Genomic DNA, 27,172 nt, shown 5'->3' with positions numbered 1-27,172 from the left:
CCAGGGCCAGGAAGCTGGGGCTTGTTAATTCCCTGGGTGCTCTTGGCTCAGGATTTTAGCCAGTAGCTCAGTGCCAGAAAACACTGCTTTAAGGTGCCAGTCCCCATGGACCGGTGTGTGCTTGGCTTTGCTGCCCTCTGATGGCAGCTGAAGAACAGGGAGGAGTGAAAGGTAAGGAGGAGAAACTGGAGTCATTCCCAAAATAGATTCTTGGGGTCAAGCTGGATCCCATCAAATGGGTCTACCTGGTTCCCTTTCCCATTTATCTGCTGTTTCTCCCAAGAGGTCAATGAGAATGTTTTGCCTGTCAACCCAAGCATTGTCCATAGGGCAAAAGAGAGAAAGGGGATCCAAGAAAGGGCGAACTCAGCCTCCTGGTTTGGGTGATATGAGAGAGCCGAGGATAGAAATATTGTCTGGGCAGAGATGAAGTCACTGCAAAGTAGAGAACGCTCAACATGTGGAAAGCTAGCGCTACTTACGGCAGGTGGCACCTCCCCTGTTAAGCACCTTCTAATTGGTTTTGACACAAAAGGAGAAGGAATATTCTGCTGGGAGGCTACATCATGGGGTCAGTTTTTGACTCCTCTCCCTATATCCTGGGCTTAAAAAAAGATAAAGCCTTTGTGACTTCACCAACAGTGTTGATTTGGCAGGATTCAGACTTATCCATCTTAGAGCAGACCTACAAACTTTCAGGTCTGAGTTTGGATCAAGGCCCAAAGGGCGTTCTCCGTGTCATTTATGAAGAATGTGGAGTGACAAGAGCGAGGAACAAGCTCTCCTCTGATCCCTAGGAGCTCTGTTTTACCCTCTCGCTCACCCACACTTGCACCTTAGCTTCTGAAAAGTCACCAGTCATCATAAAGGTGCAGGCTTCAGGTTTGCAACCAAGAGTGCTAGAAATTTGTTGCTGTTGGGCTGTTTGCTTGTTTTAGGGCAAGCAAGTTTTTCAGGGCCTTGGATTGCAGGCCTGAGGGCTGCTTCAGAGCTGGAGCTGCTGCAGTGAGCAAAAGAGTCTGCTTTGTGTCCCCAGAAGCCATGTTTTCTAGCAGATCCCCCTCCACAGTGTGAGTAAGGTGAGCCAAAGTGGCAGATCCCGGGCACTGATTGAGCTTGGCAGCTTAGATTTTCCTTCTTTTCTTCTGTCCTATATGCTAATATCAGCAATTAGAGATTTGGAGTCCTAACCATTTGGAATCCAAAACAGCCCATTTCAATTCTGAAACATCCCATTTTGAGCGTAAAGAGTTTCAATGCTCAGAACTCCCTGCCTGATGCCTCGGAATGGAGCATTTTGCAACGGACATGGTTCAAATGCAAACCTTTTGCACATCCTAAGTAACAACTAACCCTTGGATTGCTGCTCTCTGTTTTCCCTGTCTTTTGGCCTCCCTGTTGAGAGGAATCCACAATTGCTCACTCTTTCCTTCCATCTGCTGCGTGGGTGGCAGGACCCTCCGCCCAGGGATGGGAACCCAGGGGCAGTTACTTTAATAGCAAGCTGGCGTAATATTGCATATTGAAAACAAGCCTCTTCCAGGAAAACAAGTCCAATATAGAGATAAAGTGAGGGAGTCTTTGATGGAGGACAAGCGATTCACACTTACAACAGCTGTTGAACGGAGAACCCGCAGACTCAAATCCAATCCTTAAGTGAAAGTGCTCATTCTTGCTTTTCTGAGTTTTCCACTCTCCTAAAGCCCTTGAGTTAATACATTATTTGAGTAATGCTTAGACGATCCTCTTTCAATTAAAGTACGCCATATTAATTTGGCATGTTACAAACGATATCTGAAAAAGATTTTCCCCGAGAGCTTAAAGTAGGTAAAGTCGAATATTTAATGGGGTATGGGATGGAGGAGAGAGACTCATTTTGATCTATTTATCTATTGTCTATCATCAAAAATGTGTTTATGTATAAATACATTTATATACATGCACTTAAAAGATCACAGTTTTGGTCCCGAATAAGTCTTTAGCTTGTAACCTCGGGAGAGAGTCTACACAGGAATACCATAATTAGAAAGAAAAGCAGACTCGGAGTGATTTTAAAACGACATCCAAATAAATACAGATTTTATTCTGAAGTTATGATTGTTGGAGTACTTATAAATATCCCAAGGAAACAGCGTCTCATTTTATCGGCGCTGCAAAAATGCTGTGGCATCCTTCTCAGCTGGTTAGGCTGAGCCACAGTCACACAGCATGGACAACACTATTCCTTTCTCCATCCTACCGAGCAGCTCCTGTTTGTAGATAGCACTGCATACATCCATGTTTGGCTCCTTTTGTACTTAGGCGTGGGGAAGGTTAGAAAGAGGCCACCATTCCCAGGGCCGCAACTAGGGTCTGTGTCACCCGGGGCAAACATGGATTCCGTGCCCATTTTGGCGCCCCTCCAGCACTCATTTTGGCACCCCACCACAGCGCCCAGGTCACATGCCCTGGTTGCCCCCCCCCCAGTTGCTGCCCTGCCCGTTCCCTTGATTCTACTCAACAGCTGCTTGCAACTTCGATGACTCCTTGGCTCTTTGCAGGCCTCTGGCCCCATCTCTTTTCTGTCTCTCCACCCGCCGAGTCCCTCTGCTGCTTAATGGAGCATTGAGAGTATCTCTACATGTTACAGACATGTCCCTGGACGAGGTTCGTGCCTTCGAGAGTCAGATGCACGTGGCCACAAACCAAAACTTCAGCAGTCAGGAGCCCTAACACCCCAAGCTGACAAGTCTTGCTCGGGACTCCCACTTTGTATGTATGTTCAGTTTTGCTTTGGGGTGGGTTTTTTTTTCTTTCTTTCCTTCCACTCCTTGAATCTGAACATTGGGATTCTTTCCCCTTTTGATGTATCTGGACCAAGGCTGCTTGTTCCTGTGGACACAGAAACTCCTTTTGGGAAGGTGGTCCCAAGCCGGGGGCATGAGGACAGCATCAGGAAGATCATAAATGCAAAGCAAAGACAGTAGGAATCTGACAGGTCTTTGTACATGGTGAATTTAAATCCATCTTTGTCCATTTTCCCAAGGAATCACACAAAGCCTTCACTGAGAAAAACCTAAGAAATGCTGTTCTGTGCAGTTCTTTCAGTAGATGCTTTCATTCTATGGTAGATCGTGTAGGGCAGTGTTTCTCAACCTCCACAACTTTAAGATGGGTGGACTTCAACTCCCAGAATTCCCCAGTCAGCATGCTGGCTGGGGGATTCTGGGAGTTGAAGTCCACCCATCTTAAAGTTGCAGAGGTTGAGAAACACTGGTGTAGGGAAACTTCATACATTAAAGGATCAAAAATTGAAGGTGGTGCCAACTTGGACTTGCAGATGGCGTGGTGGTTCCTCTCATTGGAAGTCGAACCCTGTCTTTTCTCCAGGCTGTATTCAGTCCCTAGGGCTATCAAGGGCTGGCCAACCATTACTCAGAATTTCAGATTAGTGTCTAAACCTATTAAGATTTACTGAGATTTGAACTGGTAACCTTCCTCACGCAAAGCATGTTATGGATATACAGCCCCGCAGTTCATCTCGGTAGAGATTTGTGCCTAAGCTGGTCTTCTCCAGTTTGGACATCCCCCTACATTTGGAGATCAAATCCCAGAATTCTCAAAGTCATTCAGGTGGGTAGGGAATTCTGGAAGTTGAAGCCTACCCCTCTGCAGAGCACCCAGACCCAGGCTACTTTAAACTCATGTATCCATGACATAGTTTGAGAAATGGTGTTACAGTGGTGAATGTCCATCAACCTGGAAGGCCTACCTCCCACCACAAAGACGAAAATGCAAAAGAAGTCATGTCGCACCTTAAGGTAAAAAAAAGAAACCAATCAAATCCAATCTTGTTTTGGACTTGGGGGTGGGTGCTCAGAATCCACGTGTGGATTCCAAAAGGGTCTTCTTCTTGCCCTGTCCCACTTAGAAGTGGAGACCCAAGGACCAAGAATGTTCTGAGTGTCCAGCTTCCCTTTTGGAACATGTGTGGGGAAAGGTCCAACTGACCTTCACATGCTGTCAGGTCTTGAAGCAGCATTTTGCTTTGTTTCCTTCTACTTCAAGGTGGAGCTTCTCTGGTACAGAGCAGGGATGAGTCCCCTGCAGGCCATAAATGTCTATCCAACTTTCTTTTTCACACACACACACACACACACTCCAAACATCCCCTGCCAGATTGTACATGCAGAGAGTAGAAGACACATAGCTTTAAAACAGCAGTGGGTTTCTCCCAGTGCACGTGCATGGATGCACCTCCAAGCGTCTCCTTTCTGTGACTCCTCCTCCTCCTCTTTGGAGTCGTGATTCTCCCCCACCCCTTAGTAGGAAACAGCCAGGCAGGTGGGAGGGTTGCCAAGCAGCAGGTGATCCAACTTTTCAGAAGAGTGAAAGAGTGTCTTGTCAGAGGTCTAATAAGCCAGTGAAACTCCAGATGGTTCTCCTTTCTCAGCAGCATTTTCCTTGGTGGAAGACAAAGTCGGCTTCCAGTTGGCACTCATGGTGGTTGTTGGAGTTTTGTCATGTGTGAGCATGTTTTGATTAAGTTTTTAAGCCTGTGGCTGATAGATATGGAGCAATTCTCAAGCCCTGTTCAGAAGCTGATATTCCCGAATAAAACAGCATGATCAGGAGAGGGAAAAGGGTTAGTTAACTCAGCCCTCGTATTGGCTGTGTTCACAAAACATGCTTCATCAAACTGGGAAAGCACCAAGCAACTTGGGCAACTTGCTAACCTTCTGGAACTCTCTTGTCTGAAGGGAGACACTGTGGTTTGGGGCAAGTAGGGGTGTGCAGGACATGGTAACTGTGTTCTTTTTGAGAAAGACATGGGTGGGTTGGAACAAAACGTGGAATGTTTTTACTCTGGGTTTCAACTGAAACAAACCTCACAGGAATCAAGGAATGATTTTATAGGGTGAGTAAGGCATGGTTAGGTGCTGCGGGTTAAACCGCTGAGCTGCTGAGCTTGCCGATCGGAAGGTCGGCAGTTCGAATCCACGTGACGGGGTGAGCTCCCGTTGCTAGTCCCAGCTCCTGCCAACCTAGCAGTTCGAAAACATGCAATTGTGAATAGATTAACAGGTACCGCTTCAGTAGGCAGGTAACGGCGTTCCATTTAGTCATGCCGGCCACATGACCACGGAGGAAGTGTCTTCGGACAAACGCCGGCTCTTCGGCTTTGAAACAGAAATGAGCTCCGCCCCCCCCAGAGTCAGACACAACTGGACTTAATGTCAAGGGAAACCTTTACCTTTACTAAGGCATGGTTAGTGCGTATCATTCTCTTTCTCCCCACTTCCTTTGGCCATTGCTGATGTCCTTGGCTTGCTTCCATTTCTCCCCATTCACCCACCCTCAAAAAACCACTTGCACCTGGGACCACTTCCTTTTAGTCCATCTTCATAATGAGACAGTGTTTTGTTCCTTGGTCCAAATCTGCATATTTTGATTCAGACACACACCCAACAAGCCTGGATGAAATGGGTTGCTCAAAAGCTATTTTGCACATCCCTAATGGCACGATTTCAACATGATCTCTCCTGGACGTTTTCACTTGTATATCTTTATACATCTTTTCCTCTTCGTAGAGGCATTATTATTTATTATTGTTTATAGGAGCGCTCTCCCACATCTTCATTGTTAAAAGTTGCAAAGGAGAGTGGTAGCACAGGATAGGTGGAACAGCATCGCCAGTCATTCAGAGCATTACATTATCATACCTTATGGGTTGAACAATACATGTAATATATCCTGTTACACATGAGATTTACACATGAGATATGAAGCAGCCTCGCAAGGTTATTCTGTAGATTGCTTACAGCATAAAACATAAAAAATATTATTGAAAATGCAACAACATAAAACAAGCGTTTTCAGCATAAACCCCTCCCGGGAAGAGAAGATGAGTTTCAACAGAGGATTATCATCTTTCACTGTAATTTACGTACACCAACTACTCTTGAGAGGAACTTGTTTCTCGGTCACACGTAACACCACATCTTCAATCCGCTGAGCAACTGGGGCCATACATTTATTTTCCCAATGCCAAAGGCTGCTAGCAATATGAAAGGCACAGAAAATCTATTTTTGCCTCCAGCCATCAGTTTCCCCATAACGGGTATGTGGTTCAAAAGAATACAGACCTCGAAAAATATTAAACTTCGTCTCAGTCAAATGATTAGATGCCATGGCTTCTTTGCAATATTAATAACATAGGACAGATTGGAAAAATATTTTAATGAGGTGTTACTCAAATGTGAACCCTATTTATAGTGAAATCCAGATTTATATTCTTGGACCACCTCCTCCCACTTCCGTGATATAACGGAGTTGATCCTATTCTCTTTTCGGAGGGGTTGGACGCTTTCCTTGACTCTTGGTGATAGGTTAATCTGGAGTTGGTCTCTTCTTTTGACCTTGTGAGAACTGGCTCTCAGGCTTTTACCGTGACTGTGATCCACTCAGATGTGTTGGAAGAGGGTAGAGTGGGCGCCATTTTGTTCTTTGTCTCAGGCTGCCAACCTCTGACAGTGTCATCTTCTCTAGGCCTACGCTGGTGCATCTCTCCTCACAGTGTCCTCTTCTGTGCTTCCCCCCCCACAGGCATGACCATGGATGAGGTCCGCTTATATGAGAAGGAGACCCAGGAGGCCACCAATGAGATTGTCGGCATCATGACGCCTACCATCTCCATCAGCGAAGTGTGCCTGCCCCCCAGCACCCAGAGTGCCCCTTCCAGTGCCCCCTCCACACCACTCAGCAGTGAAGCCCCTGAGTTCCTCAGCGTGCCCAAGGACCGTCAGCGGAAAAAATCAGCTCCAGAAATGCTCTCGCTGCCAGTGCTGCAGGAACGTTCCAACCTGGAGTAACTGCTGCCTCGTGCTCAGCGCCCCTGCTCCCACCCTCACAAAGGAGCTCCCCAATTCATTTCCACAGAAGGAGATGTGGTGTCCCTGATGTCCTTGTTTTTCTAAATTGTTCTTTAACATCCAGGCTTTGCCCTGAATCCAGCAAGGCAGCAGAGAGAACTCCAGCTGATACACCAGCTTGGGAGATCTTGGACGCATCTTTAAGCCTTCTGATCTGTTCCCAGTTCCTCCATTATCTAATTCCTGGCCCTGTCTTTGGTGCCTTGGGTCAAAAGGGTCTTGGGGGGCATGCCTGTTCCATTGCTTGGCTTTCTAGCCTACATGGGCTCAACCATCATGAATTTGGGGTCTCTGCATGGGGAAGAGGCATTGAACGTGGCTCCGTTGCAGATGGCAAGCTGTTCAATATAAGTTCCATGCTGAGAAACCACCCTGGAAATAGCTCTGTGATAAGGGCAGCTTGAAAAGGAATCCCCAGGGCCTAGTTAAACCACAATTCCTAACATCCTTTGAGGAAAAGAAAGGCAGTTGTTAAATTGTGGGTGTGTGTATGTGTACACACATGGGTTATATCCACAAATAGAGAGTGCACAAATAATCCAGATGCTGAAAGCTCTCTTAAGCAGGGGAGAGCAACTAGAATTCTTCAGTCGAATTTCACACCAGATTGGTGGAGACCTCTGGTAAGAGTGCCCTGCTTCATTTTTAAACCCTACTGTTTGCAAGAAAGAGAGGAAATGTCAGAGAAAAAGAGGGCATCAAAGGAAGATGGGTGGCCCCAGACATCACTTCTTCAGTCTTACCTATTTTGTGAGCCCCAACAATTTACCTTTGTCCTGCCACCATTGCAAAGCAAAGCAAAGTCGAAAGGCATTTTTTGCTTTTCTTCGCTAATTGTATACTGGCAAGCCACTTGGCTAAATGCTTTCCTGCTGTTTAAAGCAGGCAAAAGTCTATATTAAGCTCCCTTTGCATGCTGGTCAGCTGTATATTGCCATCTGCCAATAACTGTCACAGGAAAAAGAATTGCACTGAACATCTGAAATCCATTGACCAATCTGGTTGCTTGAAGACATGTTTCTGGTCTTACGGGAGCAGAGTCTGCAAAGTAGTATTGGCAATATTGCTGTATTATTTCCAGAGCAGGAATAGGCAACTGATGTTCTCCAGATATTTTGGACTACAACATACAGTTCATTACCATTGGCTGAAGCTGATGGGAGTTGAAACCCCAAACTTCTGCAGAGTCCATCCAGTTACTTGCTTTGGAAGTTGGGACTTGGTAGGTATTTTAGAAGACCTGGGAAGTGCCTCTTTTCATTCCTGGCCTGGCATCTCCAGGAAGAATTCAGAAAAACCAGTCCAGAAGTCTGGAGAACAGCCATAGATGGCTTAAGAATGCAACTGGACATGAAACTCTTCTGTCTAGTCCCAGAACGATGCAGAACACAGTACAAACAGGATTCCTCCCCGTCATTCTGCTGCCTGAACTCAAGTCCTTCCTTGCCAACTAGCAGCTCTCAGGTGGATGAGGATCCTAACAGCCAGATCTTCAATTAAGGTGTCTTAAATCTGGGATTCTCTTGGGTCTATTGGATACTCGTCCAACACCATGCAAGCCTCTAAATGCATCCTTTTGAGTCTTCGGCAATTTGAACCATCAGCTTTATTCCCATGGCAACCGATGGCCTCTTTTCTCTAAGGCTGGGGATCTTTTCACAGCTGCATCAGCAAAGGTACCTTCTTGAGGTCCATCCTTGGGACCAAAGCATACTGCCTTGTGGCCAACTTTCCCACCATCACTAACTGTCCCTACTGGGAAAGGGGGCCTCTGCTGAGTGGTATCACCAGTTCCATGGACATAAGCCTTTCTAGTCTTTGTACAAGCACAATTTGTATTTGCACTGTTGTGCAGGAACGACCCTGCCTCCCCTTCCTCTGCTTAAGCATTGATTCCATGCTTATGTTGGTGGGTTTGTGTTCTCTTCCTCTCCTCTCCCCTCCCCTTAAGCAAGCTGACAAGTTGTGTCTTCAGTCCACAAAAAGATGGATGGATTCTAGAGGCAAGCAGAACAATAAGACATTCAGACAAGTTTGCACAGTTGTGTATTCCTCAACTGAGAAACAAGGACCTGGTGCCTGAAGATGTTATTGTGCATGTTTCTGGATTCCACTGGCCATTGACCATCCAGAGGAAGGCAAAGTTGAGGTAGACACAGAGGCTGCATCTGCCGTAATAAATGTGGGAGGCCTTACGGGTTGTCCATACCTGTTCCATTGACCTTCTGGGGATGATACACCAACAACCCCACCTCAATCCTCTTACAGCTTTGGGGGAGTAAATGTCCAATTCTTTTAAAACTGTACACTTCCAAGTCTTTGAAAAACCCAAATATTGGCACAGAAGAATCAAGAGACTGTTCTTATGACCAGTTGGTAGCCTCTACCCCATTAAGACTTGGCTAAGAATGAACTTATATTTCTCCTTGGAAGGAGAGAAGAGAGGTAGGGAAAAAACCCTGTAAATATTTTGTGATCTGTGTAGCAGCTGTGCTGTATGGTTTTGCTTTTGTTTTTTAACTGGAGCAATAAAGGCCACTTCTCACGGAAAGCTTTCATATGATTGTTGAATTGGTTCGACACACTTGTGGAGGGCACATGCATTAGTGGACAACTGTTTGCTTGATTTCTCCTCCCTTTCCTTCATTTACAACAGTGTCACTCGCTTCGCCCCCTTAATCTTCAGAATTCACAAAAAGGGGAGAGATTATCCTGCAGAGCTATAATGTGTTTTTCTCTGGCCTTTTGCTTAGCCCAGGGCACAAATCCAGCATATGGTTTGCAAACAACTGATTATTACTTAGCAGATTGGAGGATGTGAGAGAGGTCATTGACAGCCCCTGGGAATGGCATGGCCACGTGGAGCTTTTGAATCTGGGCTTCCCTAGTCCAGCCGCTAACCCATTACTATATCCCGCTGGCTCTAGTGCTTTGGCAGTTTGACTTTGAATCTTGAAGGCAATTCAGTCCAAAGCTAAAAGCCTGGAAACTCAGACCACAGGCTCAAGGTGGTCACTGAAACGCAGGATTATATATGCTGGTCAGTGGGAGAACAAGCAAGGGACAGAGACCCTCGGCATGTTTTTGCATGCGAAGGACTGATGAGCAACATCTGTGAATCCTTAGCGCTTGTAAGTAAGCCCTGGAGTTTGCAGAACCATTTGCTTGTCTATGCTGTCTATTGAGGTCAAGAATGTATCTTCTCTAACAATGTAGCTCTTTTAATCCGGGGGTAAGCAACATAGCGACTGCGTGCTCCAGTGCACCCACAAATATGCTCTGCAGGCATTCTTTTAATGATAATTTTAATGAGTTAAATAGGAAGTGGGTCCAGCATAGCATCACCCTTTGGCATTATCTTTATTTACGAAATTGCTTCTCGTCTCCACTGGGCTCTGTAAGCATTCCTAGAAAATGAAAACAGGGAAGGGGGAGATGCAGTGAGATGCGTAGTTTGAAACTTATTTGTTAGACACATACCCATTTGGGGGACGGGGGGGAAGCCCACAAGGAACTGTGTTCCAAACAGAGATGGATGGGATTCCAGTGAATGAGAACGTCTGTCTGTATGTCAATTCATACGGCCGCCCGTTAAACGGATGACTGGGCGGCGAATGACAATTAAAATTGACAATCAAAATTCTGAACAGATCACACCAGGAGCAACACAGCCACAACCTTCTGAATAATGGCTCACTAAACCTCTGGCCCATTGTTGGGTCTGGAACTCCAATGCTTTGCCGAGGAAGGGGGCAGGACAGGATCCAAGTCTGAAGGATCTCACACCTGCAACCTTCTCCTGTTTACGTGCCATCAAGTCACTGTTGACTCCTACAACCACATGGATAGATATTATCCATGACAATCTACCCCTAACCTCTTCTTTCAAGTCTTAGGTCACATCCAAGGTGATGAGCTCGGCATCTAACCCAGTAGGATAGTCTTTTGGGACCTTGGGGCTTTCCTCTGTGTCATCACCCTCTAGGTCCCCCTTCGTCTCTCCCATCGCCTCTGCCCCTTTGGAGTAGTGGATGGTTTTGTCGGTGTCTCCCAATGGTGAAGATTCTCTCAGCCTCGGTTTTGGCATTTTGGACAATCCCCTCAACTCTCAACTGGGTACCGAAGTCACCAGGTAGAGTCACAGGTTTATTCATTCGCAACTTTATGTGATGACTGGAACACTCATCTTCCCATTAATTATGACTCATAAGCTTTGCCCAGAAATCTATTTTAATGGTGTGAAGCAGTCAGTGCAGAGAAAAAGTCGCAAATGAAAATTCCCATGCATTTCTACCATTAAAACTATCAGTGAAGTCAAATTCCCCCCCCCCACTGCCCCGTTAGGTATGCACTCGCTCCTTCTCGTGCCAGCAGATGGCTGTAACGGTTCTCTGTGGATGATCTTGGTGCTGAAAGAGCCCAAACAAGATGATTCACACTCCAGCCATTCTCCCCCTCCCTGCTGGCCAACTCACAGGTTGACACACATCACAGCAAAATGAATGCAAGTATGATGAGATGTTCTGTCAACATTTGATTGGGGAGCATGACAGGTGCATCCATTGCCACTATAACTGAGTCCATCCCCCTTGCTGCTGGTCGTCCTCTTCTTCTCTTTCCTTCTACCTTTCCCAGCATCAGAGCCTTGTCCAGCATCGTGTGTCCAATGTAGGATCATTTGAGCCTGGTCATTTGAGCCTCGAGTGAGAACTCTGGTTGATTTGTTCAATGATCCATCGGTTTGTTTCCTTGGATGTCCACAATATTCTCAGGAATCTTCTCCAACACCAAAGTTGAAAAGCGTCAATATTCTTCCTATCCTGCTGCTTCAAGGTCCTCCTAATCTTTTGTCTCAGTCTCTTCCTTCCTACTTATTTTTGCAGGAGGAGAGAAGGCAAGTAGGATTTCCAGAAAGAAGCATGCTGATGGAGCACTGGCTGCTATTACTGACCTTTGGTTACTGAATTTATTTTCATTTATTTATTTGTTAGATTTACATCCCACCTTAGTTCAAGGCAGCATACGGCGCACTCCCTCCTCCTATTTTTTCCCACAAAACAATGCTGTGGGGGCTGTGGACTAGTGCAAGACACAGCATCATTAATAAACCAAGCCAGGCTTAGCCACACAGCTACAAAAACCCCAACCAAGGTTAAAAACTAAACTTTACATGCTGCAAAAATGCAGCCATTAGGTTTGTAACTGACCAGGTTTTAGGGTGTTGTCTGAAAACAGCCCATGAGAAGTTTTAGATAATTTCAATGCTCACCTTCGCCTGGGGCAAGAGAACAATAGCGATAGCTGGGCCCGTCAGCCATCAGGTTCCACATATTTTCTCCTTTCTGAAGGGGAGATGCAGAACTTGAACAATAAGTCATAACTATCTAGCACTTCCATACCTCCAGGACATAGACCATGAAGCTCTTGCCCTATCCCCAATTTTAATCTGATTTTATTAAGCCAAACCCACGCCTTGCTCAATGTCGTCAAAACTTAACTTTCTGAGGCAACGTTTTGGATCCATAGGTATGCAACCTGTGGCTCAAGCATCCTCCAAAATTCAGGGGCAATCAAACAGAAGAAGAAGGTGTTCCTGCTGGGTTTTGGTTAAAAGTAAAGGAAATAGAGACATTAAGCCCCTGAGAAGTTTAATGCATTTATAAAAATGCTTCCCTCATCCTCAGGGGCAGAAGATGAGTACATTCAGCTTGACTCTTCTTGTAATGCCATTATGACACTATTTTGCGCTTTAAAAAAGTAATTTGAAAGCCAGCATCGAGCCATCCAGACATTAGTCTCCCCTGAATACTCAGAATCTACCATGGCTATTCTGATTTTACTCCTTTAAATTTATTGGAACTCATGCAATTTAGATCTGGTATAGAAAAACATAACCCCCAAGTTCAAAGACGAAGAAGTTTCATTTTCCTGATATCCTGTGCATTTTTTAAAAAGGGATTCTGTGTCAGATTAAAATCTTTCCACTGCCTAAAAGGAATTTTAAATGTTCATCTTATTAAAGTGTTATTTAATTCTAATTCAGTCCAGGGATTTTGTGATGCCCAGGTACTGTCCTTGAGATAAGGTCAATCATGAACAAGAATTGGCTCAGCTATTATGTGCAAGGGATTTTTTAAAAAGGCTCCCAATATTTCTCCAGTCCTATCCTTTCTATTAACACAAATTGCTTTCGTGTGCCTGAGTCCTGTTCTCACAACATGGCCTACAGTGTCAAGGTAGTACATGACCCTGTTGTGGGGACTCCAAAACGGATTTAATTGACCCAATCAATTAACACTGAGGCAGTTAGATTTAACTTACATAAGACCCAATTTCACACAGGGTTAAATTCACTTCAGGGAAGCTTTATTGTGGGAAAGCCAAAAATCAGATCAGTTATCCAGGTTGTCCAACCTTGCTGGGAAAACTGCTGGAGAGAAAGAACACTAAAAACAGCCCAGCTGCTATTTTGAACTCCACTGTTGGAGTCTCAGTAAGCAATGAACATGGTTAACGTTTGATTGGCTATAAAGAAAACTGAGGCACACTTATATCTACAGCACACTCACACATAGGCTATCTTCCTGCAAGTGTTTACAACTCGATATGAGAAAAACCGTTTGATGGAACCTCTCTTGTCTAAGTTCTGAAAACATTTTCATGTGGACTAACATGTGGGCAACACCACTTCAACCATTTTCAGCAGCTCTCCTGGAATCCCCCTTTAATTTTTATTTTGTGCCTTTGAATCAGACTTGACTCCTGATGCCTATGTAGACAAGTCTATGTGGTTTTCTGGACAACATTTTCAGAAGTGGCTTATTTTATTATTTTTTTACACTGCCCAGGTTTGCCATTGGATTCTTCCTAGGGCTGAGAGAAAATGCCTGGCCCAAATCACTCAGTTGGCTTTCATGATTAAGACAGGACTAGAATTCAAGTCTCCTGGCTTCCAATCCATGCCTTTAACGGCTACACCAAACTGGCCCTCATCTCCAACCTGGAGTCCACCAAAAAAGTTGGAAATAACAGCTCCAAAACTCCAGGCTAGCATTGCCTTTGGCTGGGAATTTTGGAATTTCTACCTTCAACACATCTGGAGGGCCCCAAGTCAGAAGACAGCTGATTTATATATGCTAAATTGGGAGGAGGTTACACAGAGGATAGTGGGAGTCAACATGCTTTGGCTACAGGCTGATAGGATTAGATTATGCGGCTGCTAATAACGGGCTTGGACCTTTTGTTGCAAGAACAAACCCAGATGCCTGTATTCCTGAGATCTTAGCTCGTTTCATGACAAACTGAGACACATGAAGACACCACTGCTAGCCAGGTTATATACAGTAGTTCTAAGCTTGCTGAGATTTAACTTCTCTCTTCCTCTTCCCCATCCAGTTCTCCTATGTCATGTTCCTCTGGAGGACCACCTAGCCCATGGAACATCAGGTAGTGGGAATTGGAGTAGACAGGTGGCTTGTTGGGGTTTGAATGGGCCTGCTCTGGTTTGAGGGAGGCAAAGGGGTTGGCCCCACAGCCTGTGACCTGAGTTTCCAGCTCCATCAAGATTCTGAGGGAATGTTTCAGCTCCTGCTCACTAAAAAAGGAAAAGAGGGAAGAATTAGTTCCAGTTCCACTCTGGGATTAGGCTGTAGCCCTGTAGCACAATCAAAGGACATCATTGGCTATTTCTTCACTAGTTGTTACTCTACAGCGGTTGTAGCTCTGCCCACAATCCTGCAGCACAAACCATAACTTTCCTGCAGAAGGTCCAGGATCAACCTCTGGTAGGCTCAAATCACCACCACCACCAGCACCAGGGAACAGGTGAAAAGAAAGACCCTATAACCGATGGAGTCCATGCCACTCTGAGAAGACCATTTCTTAGATAAACCCTATAGGTGATCCACTAGCTTCAGAAGCTCATGGATTCTGCAACCGCTCTTAAGTGAAGAGAGCTGCCCTGCATTTCTCCTGTGGTGGAACAAGGCATGAGTTTCTTCTGGTTCAATCATGGTGCAGCTCAAACATCAGAAAAGGGAGGCTGTTTCGTTTTGACTTGTGTTTGGTTGGATCCTAACTTTGGATTTTTGGGAAAGACTGTGAATCTTTCTCAGTCTTTAATAAGAAGCCATCAGAATAGCTGCCTGGAGGTGATGACATATTGCAATGCCATCCATCTGGAAGTATCAGCCCTAACAGGTTGACCAGACCAGGCAGGAATCAACTCCATAGGAAGCCTAAGACTACCTTTATTGTCATTGGCTGTAACAATAGAATTGAATTTTGCAGGTCTGATTGTGCTGGATCTCCTCCCCCTTTTACACTCCTGTGAATTAGGGAGGTGTCCACATATTTTCTGCTTCTTTTGGACTTACATCTTTCCCCTCATCACTTTGGTAACAGATCCCACCTCTCTCCTCCAAGTTCATCTTCCTTACTGCCCACAGGAAGGGATTAGATTGGAAAATGCTGTATCCCTGAATGAAGAAGGGGGTTCTCTTTCCACATGCATCTTCCCCCTTTTCCATTTCTCAGTGTCCAAGCATCATGCATAGACTAATTCCTCATAATGGGTATGATTTTTTAAAAATTCAGTAAAGGTGGGTTATGGATGTACCTGCTTTTTTTGGTGTTTAATCGCCCAAGGGATACAAGCATGAATATGTCACATCTGGGTGAGCCCAAAACTCAGATTCTGTGGGAATCATAACCAATCACTGGAAGGAGAACGTTACCTGTACATAGTGAACAAAGAAGGGATCTTGTAGTCTCGGAGAAGCAGCAACGTGGGAAGCCAACTTGCCATCAGATCAGGGCAGGCATGGAACCCTGCAAATGAGTGGAGACAAGGGATGGGTCTCTTCTCTAAAGCCCTCTAGGTGGGAGAGCTAGGCTGGCTAAGAATTATGCGCACTGAAGTCCTACACACCTAAAGGATGCCAGGTCAGCAAAGGTTGCAGTTTATGGTTCCTGGATTTAATTTAATTTAATTTGTGTACTTATTTACCAGACTTCTGTTCAATCCTTCCAAATTTCTTCCCAGGGCAGCTTATACAATGCTATAAATACAGTGCATTGCAAATACATACATTCTCAAGAAAAAAAACCTGCATAAAAAATGCTTGAAAAAAAACATATAATAGATACGTAACTGTTCACAATTACAATTCTATATATACTTACTAATGTAAGTATGATTCAAGTGTGTATATATTTATTTCTAATACACTTATATAACCAGCATTCTTTTTTAACCTCCTGTATTTTATATAAATGAGTTCCATATTTCATTATATTCGTCCATACATCGTCTATGTCTATGGGCAGTCCGCTCATGGGTGGCAGGTATATTTGCATCATGATTTTGTGGTTTGTTCTTTTTCTTTTTCTGTTAACTATTTAATTTAAAATAAAATAAAAATAAAAAAAAATAGTGCAGAGCATGTTCAGGTGAGATATCTGCAGTCCAGTGTTTCTCAACCTTGGCAACTTTAAGGTGTATGGACTTCAACTCCCAGAATTCCCCAGTCAACATGGGTTCTGGGTAATTCTGGGAGTTGAAGTCCACGCTTCTTAAAGTTGCCAAGGTTGAAAAGCACTGAGACAGACCACCACCACTTCCTGATGTTTTTTATTGTGCTCCTGTCAAGCCCTGCCAGACTGGTTAACTCACTTGGATTTTTATTTTTTTAAATAAATGTTATTAAAAGTTTTAAAGAGAACATAAAAACTAACACAAACTAATGCAGAATTACTTGGATTTTTAGACAGAGCCTTACAGAAATGGGAAGGAATCTTGAAAGCTTGCCAAGGCAATTCTCCAGATCAACTTATACCGAGCACAATTAAGGCAGAGTTCTTCAGAGTCATTTTCTCATGCTTCCCCCTTCCTCTGGACACAGGAATATTTTTTTGTTATGCCACCATCTCCTCCTCCTCTTCCGAGTCTGCCAAACATTCCATCACACTATAGTGTTTCTCAACCTTGGCAACTATACGAGTTCAACGCTGGCTGGGGAATTCTGGGAGCTGAAGTCCACACCTCTTAAAGTTGCCAAGGTTGAGACACACAGCCCTACAGGAATGTTTTACCACCTTATTTGTTCTTTGGCAGTCTGAACTTGAGAAAAGGACACAGGTGATCATTGAACTGGACTCTCCATATATGCCCACCACTGAAAATCACACTGGTGACATGATAGGAAAAAATTGCTTGCAATAAGATTCCTCCCTTTGCCAGAGAAAAATGCCAGCCTCATGTTCCATACCTTACGAGGCTGGAATCTCTCCTTTGCTGCCTTTGAAAGGTAAAAGGAACTTTGGTCCATTGTATATTTCGATCTCAGCCTGGCCCTGAAGGCAACAATGCCTGGAACCTACCCAGGGGAATAGCAAGAATCTAGCTGTTTGTACAGCTGCTGGAACACCCTGGCACATTATAGCCGGGAAATGCAGCCGACGCTGAGCTCTGAACGCGGAGTTCAGACACTGCTGGGCTGAGCAGATGGGAAATCTGGGCCCAGTTCGCTAATCCCGCCCTGGCATTCTGGAAGTTAGAGGGATGTGGCAAGGCAGTAGTATATTTAGAAAGGCCTTCTGCTGCCTGGAGTACTTAATAACTTAATAGCAGGGGAATGTTACAGAACAAGTACACCTTGTTCCTGGAAAGAAACCTCTTTGCTGTGCCAGAGAATTCAAGACAGGCAGAGACACTCCGCAGAATGACGACTGAAATTGCCCAGCTTGCCTTTCAGAGCTTGGCAAGGTGGGGTAGGAATGGCTCCAGTGGCTCTGATGGACAGACTGAGCAGGGAAAGGCTCCAAGAGGGGGTCACCATCAGCCCCGAGAAACCAAAGCTCTGAAACAGAATTTCTTGGAAGGGGCCGTCTGTTTTCCGGTCAACCTTATATAGATCCTGACTTGGATCTCTGGATTCAAATCTGTGTCTTGGACCACTGACATGGGGGGAACTGAACCTTCCTCCATGCTCACTGTGTACTTTGCCAGAACCTCCTCTCTCTCTCTCTCTCTCTCTCAGACACACCCCAACTCCACAAGGCATCAAGGTCCCCAGCATCTGTTCCTTGCCCTCAAAAGCAGGCAGTCGGTAGCTGTTTCCCCCTGCGATTGTTCTGTAGAAACCATCGTTCAGAGGTATGCTGCCTCTGAACATGGAGTTCCCATAAAGCCATCTTTGCTACACCTATCATCCCTGAATCCTGGTATTCCTCTTTCCAAGAGGTTTAAGTGAGAGGCCATCATTAGAATAAACAAGCCATCTGCCCCATTTCTCTGCTTCTAATGGCTGGACAGGGATTTGAATAACAGTCACATCTCTAGATGTGGCTTCCCAGCCTGGTGCCCTCCAGATCATCCATCCATCCAATTTATATAGCTGCCCATATCAAATACATGACTGGCAATTAAGATTATCCTCAACTAGCATGGCCATTGTACCTGGGGATGCAAAGGGTTGTAACTCAACACATTTGCAATGCAAGCTGGGCCAAGCTGCCAGGACCAGCTTTCCCCCCTCTCATCCTTTCCAGCTATCTGGACTTTAACCGTAGACATCTGTGAGTGGAAGGGCAAGTGATGTTACACACATCATGACATTGTCGCATAAACAGTGGTTGCATGGGGCATCCTTGTGGTTTCCATCAGACATCCATGAGCAACTCTACCCTCTTCAACTTGCAGAGAACTAAGGAAGTTGAAATCTCCCTACCTTACAGGGCACTAAGCTCGGAAAAACAACTCCACAACCAACAGGAATCACAGGTGGCTTTCCCAGCCAGCCAGCCAGCCAGCCAGCCATACTTCATGGTTTGGAGTCTGGCTGAACAGCTGGGAAGTAGCCAGGGGCATCTGCATGAGCAGGACTGTCCCCATTACAGTACAAGACCCCAGTTACTTTCCAGCCACAGGCAAAGCAGCCCGCTTGAGACAACTGAGTTCCACCTGGGCTTCAAACGCTTAATAGCACCATGCAGCTGCCTCTGCCTTTTTCTAGTTAGTGACTACTCTGTTAGCAAGCTGATTAACCCCATCCGTGTGTCAGAGATTTATAGCATCCAGCTTAATCCTACTCATTTTGCCTTAATCCCACCGTGTTGATGGGCAGCAGATAGCTGACTACAAACAGCGCAGCCTCTAGTGAGGCAGTGGGACCAAATCTGTCACGCTGGGTTGGGTTGAGGTCCACCAGATATTCTGCTGAAATACTGGAACCCAGGAGTTCCTCTTGATGAGAGCAGCTGTTGCATATCTCACATCGTTGGCCAGGACTAGCGCAAGATCTCTTGCATGTTTTAGCAAAAGGCTCAAAGGCCACATTGTGTGAAATGTTGCTGACAGGCTGCATCTCCTTCTAGGAGTTTGTAAGTGCAAAAATAAGAGGCACCACACCAACCTGGCGAGAACTTCGAGACTGCTGGCTTGCTAAATATATCTGCAAGCTTGGCTATTTTGAAAAGGGAATCAGACCAATTAATGGACGATACAGCTGAGAAGGACTGCAAATCACGGTAAGCCCATTGCCTGTGTTTGCACCTTCTGCCAAGCCATGGCTTGCTTCGTCCCAAATGGCTGACGAAGCTACTACTGGCCTGGCTCATATATTGCACTAAGCCAAAATCAAACACAACTCATAATAAGGCTTTGGGCGATATGTGAATGTAGCCAATATATCTTTCAACAGCTTGCTTACCATGCTGTTCAAGTGTCATTCTATCCCCAGGGCTGAGTGAGTGATGCTTGGCAGATAAAGGCTGCGCACTGAACACATCCTGGCCTTGAAGTACGGCTGTTCCATCAAAAGAAGCACATCTCAAGCTTCTGGGTTTTTTTCCCTTTTCCACTGACTTCTAAGGAGGAGGGAAACCAGAACTTTCGGGTAGACTGTTGTGAAGTCATTCTAAGAAGGCCCTCTTTCCTTGGTTACACCATTATTATTATTATTATTATTATTATTATTATTATTATTATTATTCATAACAACGTGAAATCACAGCTGCCAGTTCTTTAGCTGGTGTTGGCCTTCATTCACATCAAGTACTTCCCAAGAACCTAGGATGTCGTAGTGTATCAGCGTAGTATATGTGTGGATCCAAGCCAGTGTGGAAATTTGGTCAATGCACAGATTTTCTAAGTGCCATCCAAGGCTTTTTGGTATGGCACCCAGTGCGCCGATGACCACTGGGACCACCACGGCCGTTTTATGCCATAATTTTTCAACTTCAGTTTTCAGATCTTGATGCTTTATGATCTTCTCCAATCCTTTGTCTTCTATTCTACTATCTCCTGGTATTGCCACATCACTTATCCATGCTTTCTTCTTTTCAACCACAGTTAAATCTGGTGTGTTATGTGCCAAGACTTGATCAGTTTGTATTTGGAAATCCAACAATATTTTTAATTTGCTCGTTTTCGACTACTTTTTCAACTATGCATTCCCACCAATTTTTCATTACTGGCTCATGGTAATTTTTACAGACATTCCAGTGAATTATTTTGGTGACTGTGTTATGTTGTTTATAGTCAGTTTGTGCAATCTTCTTGCACAAGCTGAGTATATGATTGACTGAGTATATTATTATTATTGTTATTGTTATTATAAGAAGTTCATTCAGACTGGAAAGGCTACTGGATAATGCAAGCTTTGTAGCATAAAGTTCCCAGTTCAGTGCTGGTGTTCCCAGCTAAAAGGATTAGACCACAGATTTTCGAACTTTTTCAGGCTGCAGAACCTGCTTGTTCAAAATAATACATTTTCAGAAACCCCTGATTTGTGAGCCAAAGCTCTGCTGATTGAAAATTGGCAATAAACCCAAACTTGTCACAATTTGTTTCTGCAAATGTGGTGAGTTAATTACTGCCCTTAGCCTCTCACAGAACCCCATCAATTTCTGGCAGAACCTGAGGCACCCAATTTGGAAAACCAAGGAGTTTTGCAAATTTATTTAACGAGTTTGGAAAACTCTGCATTAGAAAGTTAGGTGGATACATGATCTGAGGTTTTGCCTAGGCCAGGTGCTCCCATCACGATGTCCTCTAGGTGTGCTGGGCTCCTGGGCCTCCCTGGTCCTAGTCTAACATTACCCTGAATTGAATCTCATGGTGCCAGACAACCCAGGAACACAAGAAGATTGCAATAAACCTTCATACCTGCATGAAAGCCAACCACAATATCTGGTCGAGCCGCTTGCTGAGTGTCCACCTGTGATTCCCAGAAGTTGTGGTAAAGGTCCTTGTAGCTGCTGAGGTAGACTCTTTCCCGGGGTCCAAAGGCCACCAGTGGAGGTCTCATGATGGGTCCATCTACCACATCCACCCCCACCATCACCACCTCTATGCCCTGATGCTTCGGAAACATCCGGGACAGCTCATCGTAATCTGTCACCCGAGCGCTGAGGGTCTCAACATGAGAAGCTCCTACCACATGCACTGTGATTGGCTTGGCATAGGGATCAAGATGGAACATGCTCAGCCCAAGGCCAATGGTGGCTGGCCTGGAGACAAAGTCCGTGGTCACCCTCTTGACTGACTCAGTCAACTCCACCTCACTGGGCTTTGGTTTGCCTGCGTTGGCCCAGAGGATGCTCATGTAATGCCCTGTTTTGATAGTGCTCAGCTTTTCATCCAGATTTTCCTGCATCAAGAACCAGTCTTCCCAGCCCTGCACATCCTGGATATTTTTTGTCCAGGGCCTTGTGAGGAAAGGGATGTCACCTAGAGGGAGACAATGAGAATTTAGCAGAATCTTAGACTCCTCGAATTGAAAGAGGTCATTGAAACCATCAAGTCCAACCTCTAGATCAGTGCATGGAGCATCTACGGGGAGGCCAAAAAAGTGACTGCAGCTACATGATTGAAGGTCCTTCAACCAAATGGTTATGGCCACCATCTTGACTTTTTTTTACACCCCCCCCCCAATACTGAGGCCTCTGCTGGGGAGCCTTTCTAAAGGCCTTCATATAGAACCATGTCCTCTGAAACCCCTTCAGATGGACAACTGGACAACCGCCAACTGAATCTCAGGCTACCTGTGAACACAAGCCATTCTATAAGTCGGTCAAGGGCTGCCAGCTTCAGTTTCTTGCAGAATTTTTTGTGGTTGGGCCAGTTTAACCGTTGGCAGTCAGGGCCACAGTAGTAGACATTCTGACATCTAGAAACAGAAGGACAACCATTTACTAATTCTAGATTTGTTTGTTGGGTGCTGTGTTTGACATCTAGTAACTCTAAGGATGAACATCTGCTATCCTGGCTACTCGTTCTTCCAAGGACATCTTGCTATCTCTTTGATTGTACCCATCTCCCTTATCCATTCTCTTTCTTCTACTTTCTCTAATCTTGCCTGCCATCATCGGGGGAGTTTTATGGGAGGGGGTGTCCACATGATATACTGTCCATCCAGCATACGTGAGTTTTTGCTTGCTGGTCAAAAAGTGTCTTCAAATTATGGCTTGGGGGACACTCCAAAGAATCCATCAGGCTAAACGAGGTCTGCCTGCTCCCTTGATTTAAAAAACCTATTTTCAAAACTCAGAAGAGGACAAAAGGAAGCCGTAAAGAGTGTCACTGAACTTTACAAGTAGTGTGTTCCCTCACTGCTGAGAAATCAACTGGAGAGATGTTCCTAGAGAAGAAGCTGTGACTTCCGACAATCTTGAGCCAGGGACCAACAGAGCTGTCAACCTTACTGCTTCCTTGCTAAGACATCTTTGTTTTTAGCAGAGAGACACGGTTGCTTAGCAATAGACACACAAGGCTTGAAATACGCATCTCAGATTTATTTTGGTGATGTTTTATTATTCTGACCACCCGTCCTGTGTTGACCCTCCCAAGGAGGCAGTTTGCACCACCAAAATTTAATCATCATCACTGACTGGAAAGTAAAGGCTGTGGTTACCTGTTGGCTACTGTCCGATTGCTGCATCAAGCCTAGGCATCCAATATAAACTAACCCAGCCTACTTCAGGGGGTTGTTATAAGGGAAATTGGAGGAATGGGGCACCAGGGGGTTAGTCTTGAGGTCCTGGGAAAAAGCCAGGGCATCAACTTAACGGATGGACTGAATGCTTTCACTTTGGCACTAGCATCTTCGCAGCAATGTCTAAAATCAAAACTTGCATTCTTTGTTTTTTCAAAGCTCTGGTTGCAGTCTTGCATGAATTAATTTAATTAAGGTTCTGCTGGAGAGAAAAAAAAGCCTTTCCAATTTATTGAAGGTGGATGGAGGGAAAGGTGCATTTGTTACCTTTTGCAGCGCCGTAGGCTTTTGGGCTCAGGTAGTGAATCTGGAAGTTTCTTGCACTCGACGCAGAATTTGAATGTGTCTTCCATTTTCTGAAACATCTCGAAGTAGGATCGGATGCCAAAATCCGTGCAAGGGGTCTTGCCTTCCAGTGCAGATCTAGAAGGAAGCAGTCCAAGCCAAAGAAATGCTGAAGAAGAAACCATCCTACGCTAAGCCAGAGGAGCGCTCCTGAGGTCCCAGAATACCTGTGGCCCTGATAAGTGAGGGGGGGCTCTGGGAGACCTCCAAAGATAGTTACAAGGTGTTGCTTCTGATGCAATTGAATAGAAAAAAAAGATTAAATCCATGTCTGGCCAGTAATCATACTACAGGTAGTCCCCGCTTAACAACCACAATTGGGATCAGAATTTTGGTTGCTAAGTGAAGCAGTCATTAAGCAAATCCGACCTGATTTTATGACCTTTTTTGTGGCAGTCAGTAAGCAAATCACAGCAGGTGTTAAGTGAACCATGTGGTTGTTAAGCAAATCATGTGGTTCCCCATTGATTTTGTTTGCCAGAAGCCAGCCAGAAAGGTCAAAAATAGCAATCCTGTGACCACAGGATGCTGCATCATAAATGCAAACCAGTTGCCAGGTGCCCAAATTGTGATCACGTTACTACAGGGATGCTGCGATGGGCATAAGTATGAGGACCAGTCGTACGTCACTTTTTTCAGCACTGTCGTAAGTCTGAACTGTCACTAAATGGTTGTTAAGTGAGGACTACCTGTAATGACATTTGATTTGAATTAATATGAATGAAGTTAACTCAAATGTCATTTTTGTCCTCCCCTTACTGGCTTTTTCTGAAAGTTTGGCCCCAGTAAGCTGTTGAAACAACAAGTGCAGCCCTGAAAAAAATGTATGCTCTGGACTAAGCCATAATGTAGCTCAACTTGGTTTTTCCAGCAGGTGTGACATATGAATACCCAGCCACTGAGGTCTTTAAATCATGACTGATGGCTTAACATGTGGTACAAACTCAGGCAATGATTCCATAATGTAACTAGATAATGTAATATAATGTAACTACTGTATAGTTACACCTGGATTTACTGAAATGGATGAGCCCAGCTACACTCAGCTGCCCATGGCCCTGGTTTGCCACTTGAAGATTTTGGCTAGTCAACCTGCCTTTTGACTTCCTGTAGTCAGTTTGTGTAGAGCAGTGTTTCTCAACCTTAGCAACTTGAAAATGTGTGGACCCATGCTGGCTGGAGAATTTTGAGAATTGAAGTTCGTACATCTTAAAGTTCCTGAGGTTGAGAAACATTGGTGTAGAGAATAAGGAAGATGACCTTGACAGAGATATGCAGGAACCATTACTTAGGCAAAAGGGGCTAAAACATTTTTAAAGTCCAGAAGAGCGAGATAACAACTGGAAGTGGATCAGGCAGACACCTCCCTGATTCACTGGAGTATAAGAAGGGGGAGGAGTCCAGCACAATCAGACTTGAAAATTTCTGTTTTTAGAGCCCATCGCAATAAAAGTAATTTTAGCCTTCCTGTGGAGTTGATCTTCTGGTCTGGTCCACCTAGTGGAGCTGACAGTTCAGTAGCAAAAATCAAACACTGGCCATTCCAGACCCTCTCTGTCCACCCCCTCCAACAATGTTTCCTTCATTGTGTTTGCTAATCCAACTCACCTGTATTCATCATAACTCTTCATGTTGAGTTTCTGAAGGATGACTTGGGACAACCCAGGAACATTACTCTCCATCGCTTGGAAACCCAACGAGTCCATTTTCGGCCTGGTTAAAACTGGAGTTTCTGTGAACTTGCTCTTAGAGCATCCACTTCTGGATGCCCGTTTTTTGTTCCGGTGAGACATCTTTAGCAGAAGAGGGAGGATCTAGGCTGGAACCCACCTGTCAAAAGGGGAAGCGACCAACATCATCTCCAGCCTTCTCCCTGAGAGGTGGTTGGTCTTACATTAGGCATCTGTTAGCGCAATAAAGTTGTTGGGTTAGCATGACGTTACAGAATGGCCAGAATGTTCCATTAGACTAGAAGAGGCTTGCCTGTGGGGCACCTTGAAAAGAGGTGGGATGTGCATGCAGTAATCAAATAAAGTGCTCAGCAAGAAAAGGTAAAATGTTCTAGACAAGCTTTCATTTTGCCTAAGTTTTTCATCTTATCTTCCACTGGACCTAGGGCAGAAATGTCTTGTTGGGGCAGGTTATATTATTATCCATTCTATTTTTACTCTATGGCCTCTCTCATTCTACAGACTGTGATAGGAAGGCCTCCTCACAGACTAGGTTACAGGGATCAGCTTCCTCTTCTCCCAACATTGTTTAATGTCCTGGTTATGTTCCCTGAATGTACAGTTTCCTCCTTCCTCCGGTCTCATTCCTTTATTCCTATTAAACAACGATCTAGTTTTTTAACCAGCTTTATCCAAGTGATGCTATCTAGATGTCTGGGGGCACATCCCCCACTCTCCCTGATCAATATGAGCCTTCTTCCATTCAGGCTGGAGTCATCCAGGTGTTCTCAGCTCTCACAGGCTGTGTTCATGCAGCACATTGACCCCCCACTTCCAGAGCAGTGATTTATAGTGTTTTCTAAAGTCATCCCCATGCCAGTCATGAGAACCGGCTTAAAATATATATATATATATATATATATATATATTTATATTTATATTTATATTTATATTTATATTTATATTTTCAAATTTCTGTCACCGCCCATCTCCCGCAAAGGGGGAACTCTGGGTGGTTTACAACAAAATAAACAAATTAAAACCATAAAACGTAAGTTACAATACAGACCATCATTATAAATAGATAAATATAAGCTCCCTGTGGCGAAAAGCTCTTATTCAATGGGGAGGGCACTACGGCACCAGCCACCCCCAGGAAGAGCTATTGCTCTTCCCATCCCGAGCAAGGTGGCAGAACCAGGTTTTCAAATTCTTCCAGAAGGCCGGGAGCCAAAAGGATACTCTGTGAGCCACTAATGAGCAAATGATCTAAGTCAAATGATCTAAGCAAACCACATTATGGTTTAGCGCACTGTTTCTCAACCTTGGCAGCTTGAAGATGTGTGGACTTCAGCTCCCAGAATTCCCCAGCCAGCATAGCACATCTTCAAGCTGCCAAGGTTGAGAAACACTGGTTTAGTGTGTTATGCATATCATTATGATTTATTCAGTAAAACAAGGCTAAGACAGAAGAGTGATCAATGACCATTCTTTTCTTGGATATTAAATCCAGGCGCACTTTTTCTCCTGGGCCCACCTCCTCCTCTGTCCTGGTCTTGTCCACTTGCTGAGGATGGCTTGTAATGCAACCCTCAGCAAAAGGGCTCCCCTGCCTAACAGGTAGCACATTTGATGCCTGAATGAAAACTCTTCCCTCCCCTGCTTTGGGATTGTTCCGACACAGCACATATATTTGCAGCTACCTCTTCCATTTTTCTCCCAGCTAACAGCCTTCATCATCTCTCTTGCCTCTGCACCTGCTCCCTTAAATCAATCCTTTATAGGAGAGACGATGGGTAAAGGATAAGGTCTGTTGGCAGGCTGTCAGCCAGACAGCTTAGATCCCAGCACAACCAATCTTCATTTGATAGTGTGATTGTCCAAGCCACAGTCTTGCCAAAGATCTGTCAGCTTGTTTTGCAAGGCACTCTCAACTGACAGCCTCAACCTGAGTCTGAATCAAGGTTGGCTGTAGAATTCATGCTGGGGCCTGAATTCAATTCTGGGATATGCATCTCAATAAATAAGATGTTTACGATAAGCAGTTTCTCCATGCATGCCTGGAGTGCTTGTCCCACATTAAACCAGAGAAATGCAGTTAAGCAAACAAGGGAATGGATCAACCAGAGGGCCACATTCTTATGGCAGGAATGGCCGATTTGCAGGAGAACCAGGATGCATTGAAGATGGGTCGTTTGGACAGTGCAGGGGCAGAAATATCGGGTTTCTCTTCCCCAAGTTTCCAGGGCAG

At 44.9% G+C, this 27,172-nt stretch overlaps 2 protein-coding genes across 2 annotated transcripts in view; one reads left to right on the top strand and one right to left on the bottom strand.

Moving 5' to 3' along the window:
• The window catches only part of LOC134505512 (cytoplasmic phosphatidylinositol transfer protein 1-like), a 55,232-nt gene extending 48,535 nt beyond the window's left edge, over positions 1-6,697 (top strand). Inside the window, exons 10-11 of the mRNA XM_063315251.1 lie at positions 2,630-2,755; positions 6,586-6,697. Coding sequence (XP_063171321.1) covers positions 2,630-2,712 — 83 coding nt within the window. The 3' untranslated portion in view covers positions 2,713-2,755; positions 6,586-6,697. The remainder of the gene's footprint in view (positions 1-2,629; positions 2,756-6,585) is intronic.
• A 6,786-nt stretch (positions 6,698-13,483) lies between these two features.
• MSS51 (MSS51 mitochondrial translational activator) lies at positions 13,484-25,078 on the bottom strand. Its single transcript, XM_063314929.1, has 6 exons — positions 24,860-25,078; positions 23,174-23,329; positions 21,957-22,081; positions 21,079-21,642; positions 15,647-15,740; positions 13,484-14,505 (listed from the first exon to the last, which is right to left on the bottom strand). The coding sequence occupies exons 1-6, from the start codon at positions 25,042-25,044 to the stop codon at positions 14,277-14,279; spliced, it is 1,353 nt and encodes a 450-aa protein (XP_063170999.1). The 5' UTR covers positions 25,045-25,078; the 3' UTR covers positions 13,484-14,276.
• Positions 25,079-27,172: the final 2,094 nt, after the last annotated feature.

The sequence above is a fragment of the Candoia aspera genome, chromosome 14, assembly GCF_035149785.1.
Source record: "Candoia aspera isolate rCanAsp1 chromosome 14, rCanAsp1.hap2, whole genome shotgun sequence".
Classification (NCBI taxonomy): domain Eukaryota; kingdom Metazoa; phylum Chordata; class Lepidosauria; order Squamata; family Boidae; genus Candoia; species Candoia aspera.
This window is presented reverse-complemented; position numbering and strand designations above follow the sequence as displayed.

What these genes read in the sequence shown, in the direction of transcription:
- MSS51 (XM_063314929.1), bottom strand. Translation starts at nt 25,044, where the DNA reads ATGTCTCACCGGAACAAAAAACGGGCATCCAGAAGTGGATGCTCTAAG. An exon ending in AAGAGTTATGATGAATACAG is followed by an intron (nt 23,330 to 24,859) that starts GTGAGTTGGATT and finishes GCTTCCTTCTAG; the next exon opens with ATCTGCACTGGAAGGCAAGA. An exon ending in TGTGGTTGGCTTTCATGCAG is followed by an intron (nt 15,741 to 21,078) that starts GTATGAAGGTTT and finishes ACTCATTTGCAG; the next exon opens with GGTTCCATGCCTGCCCTGAT.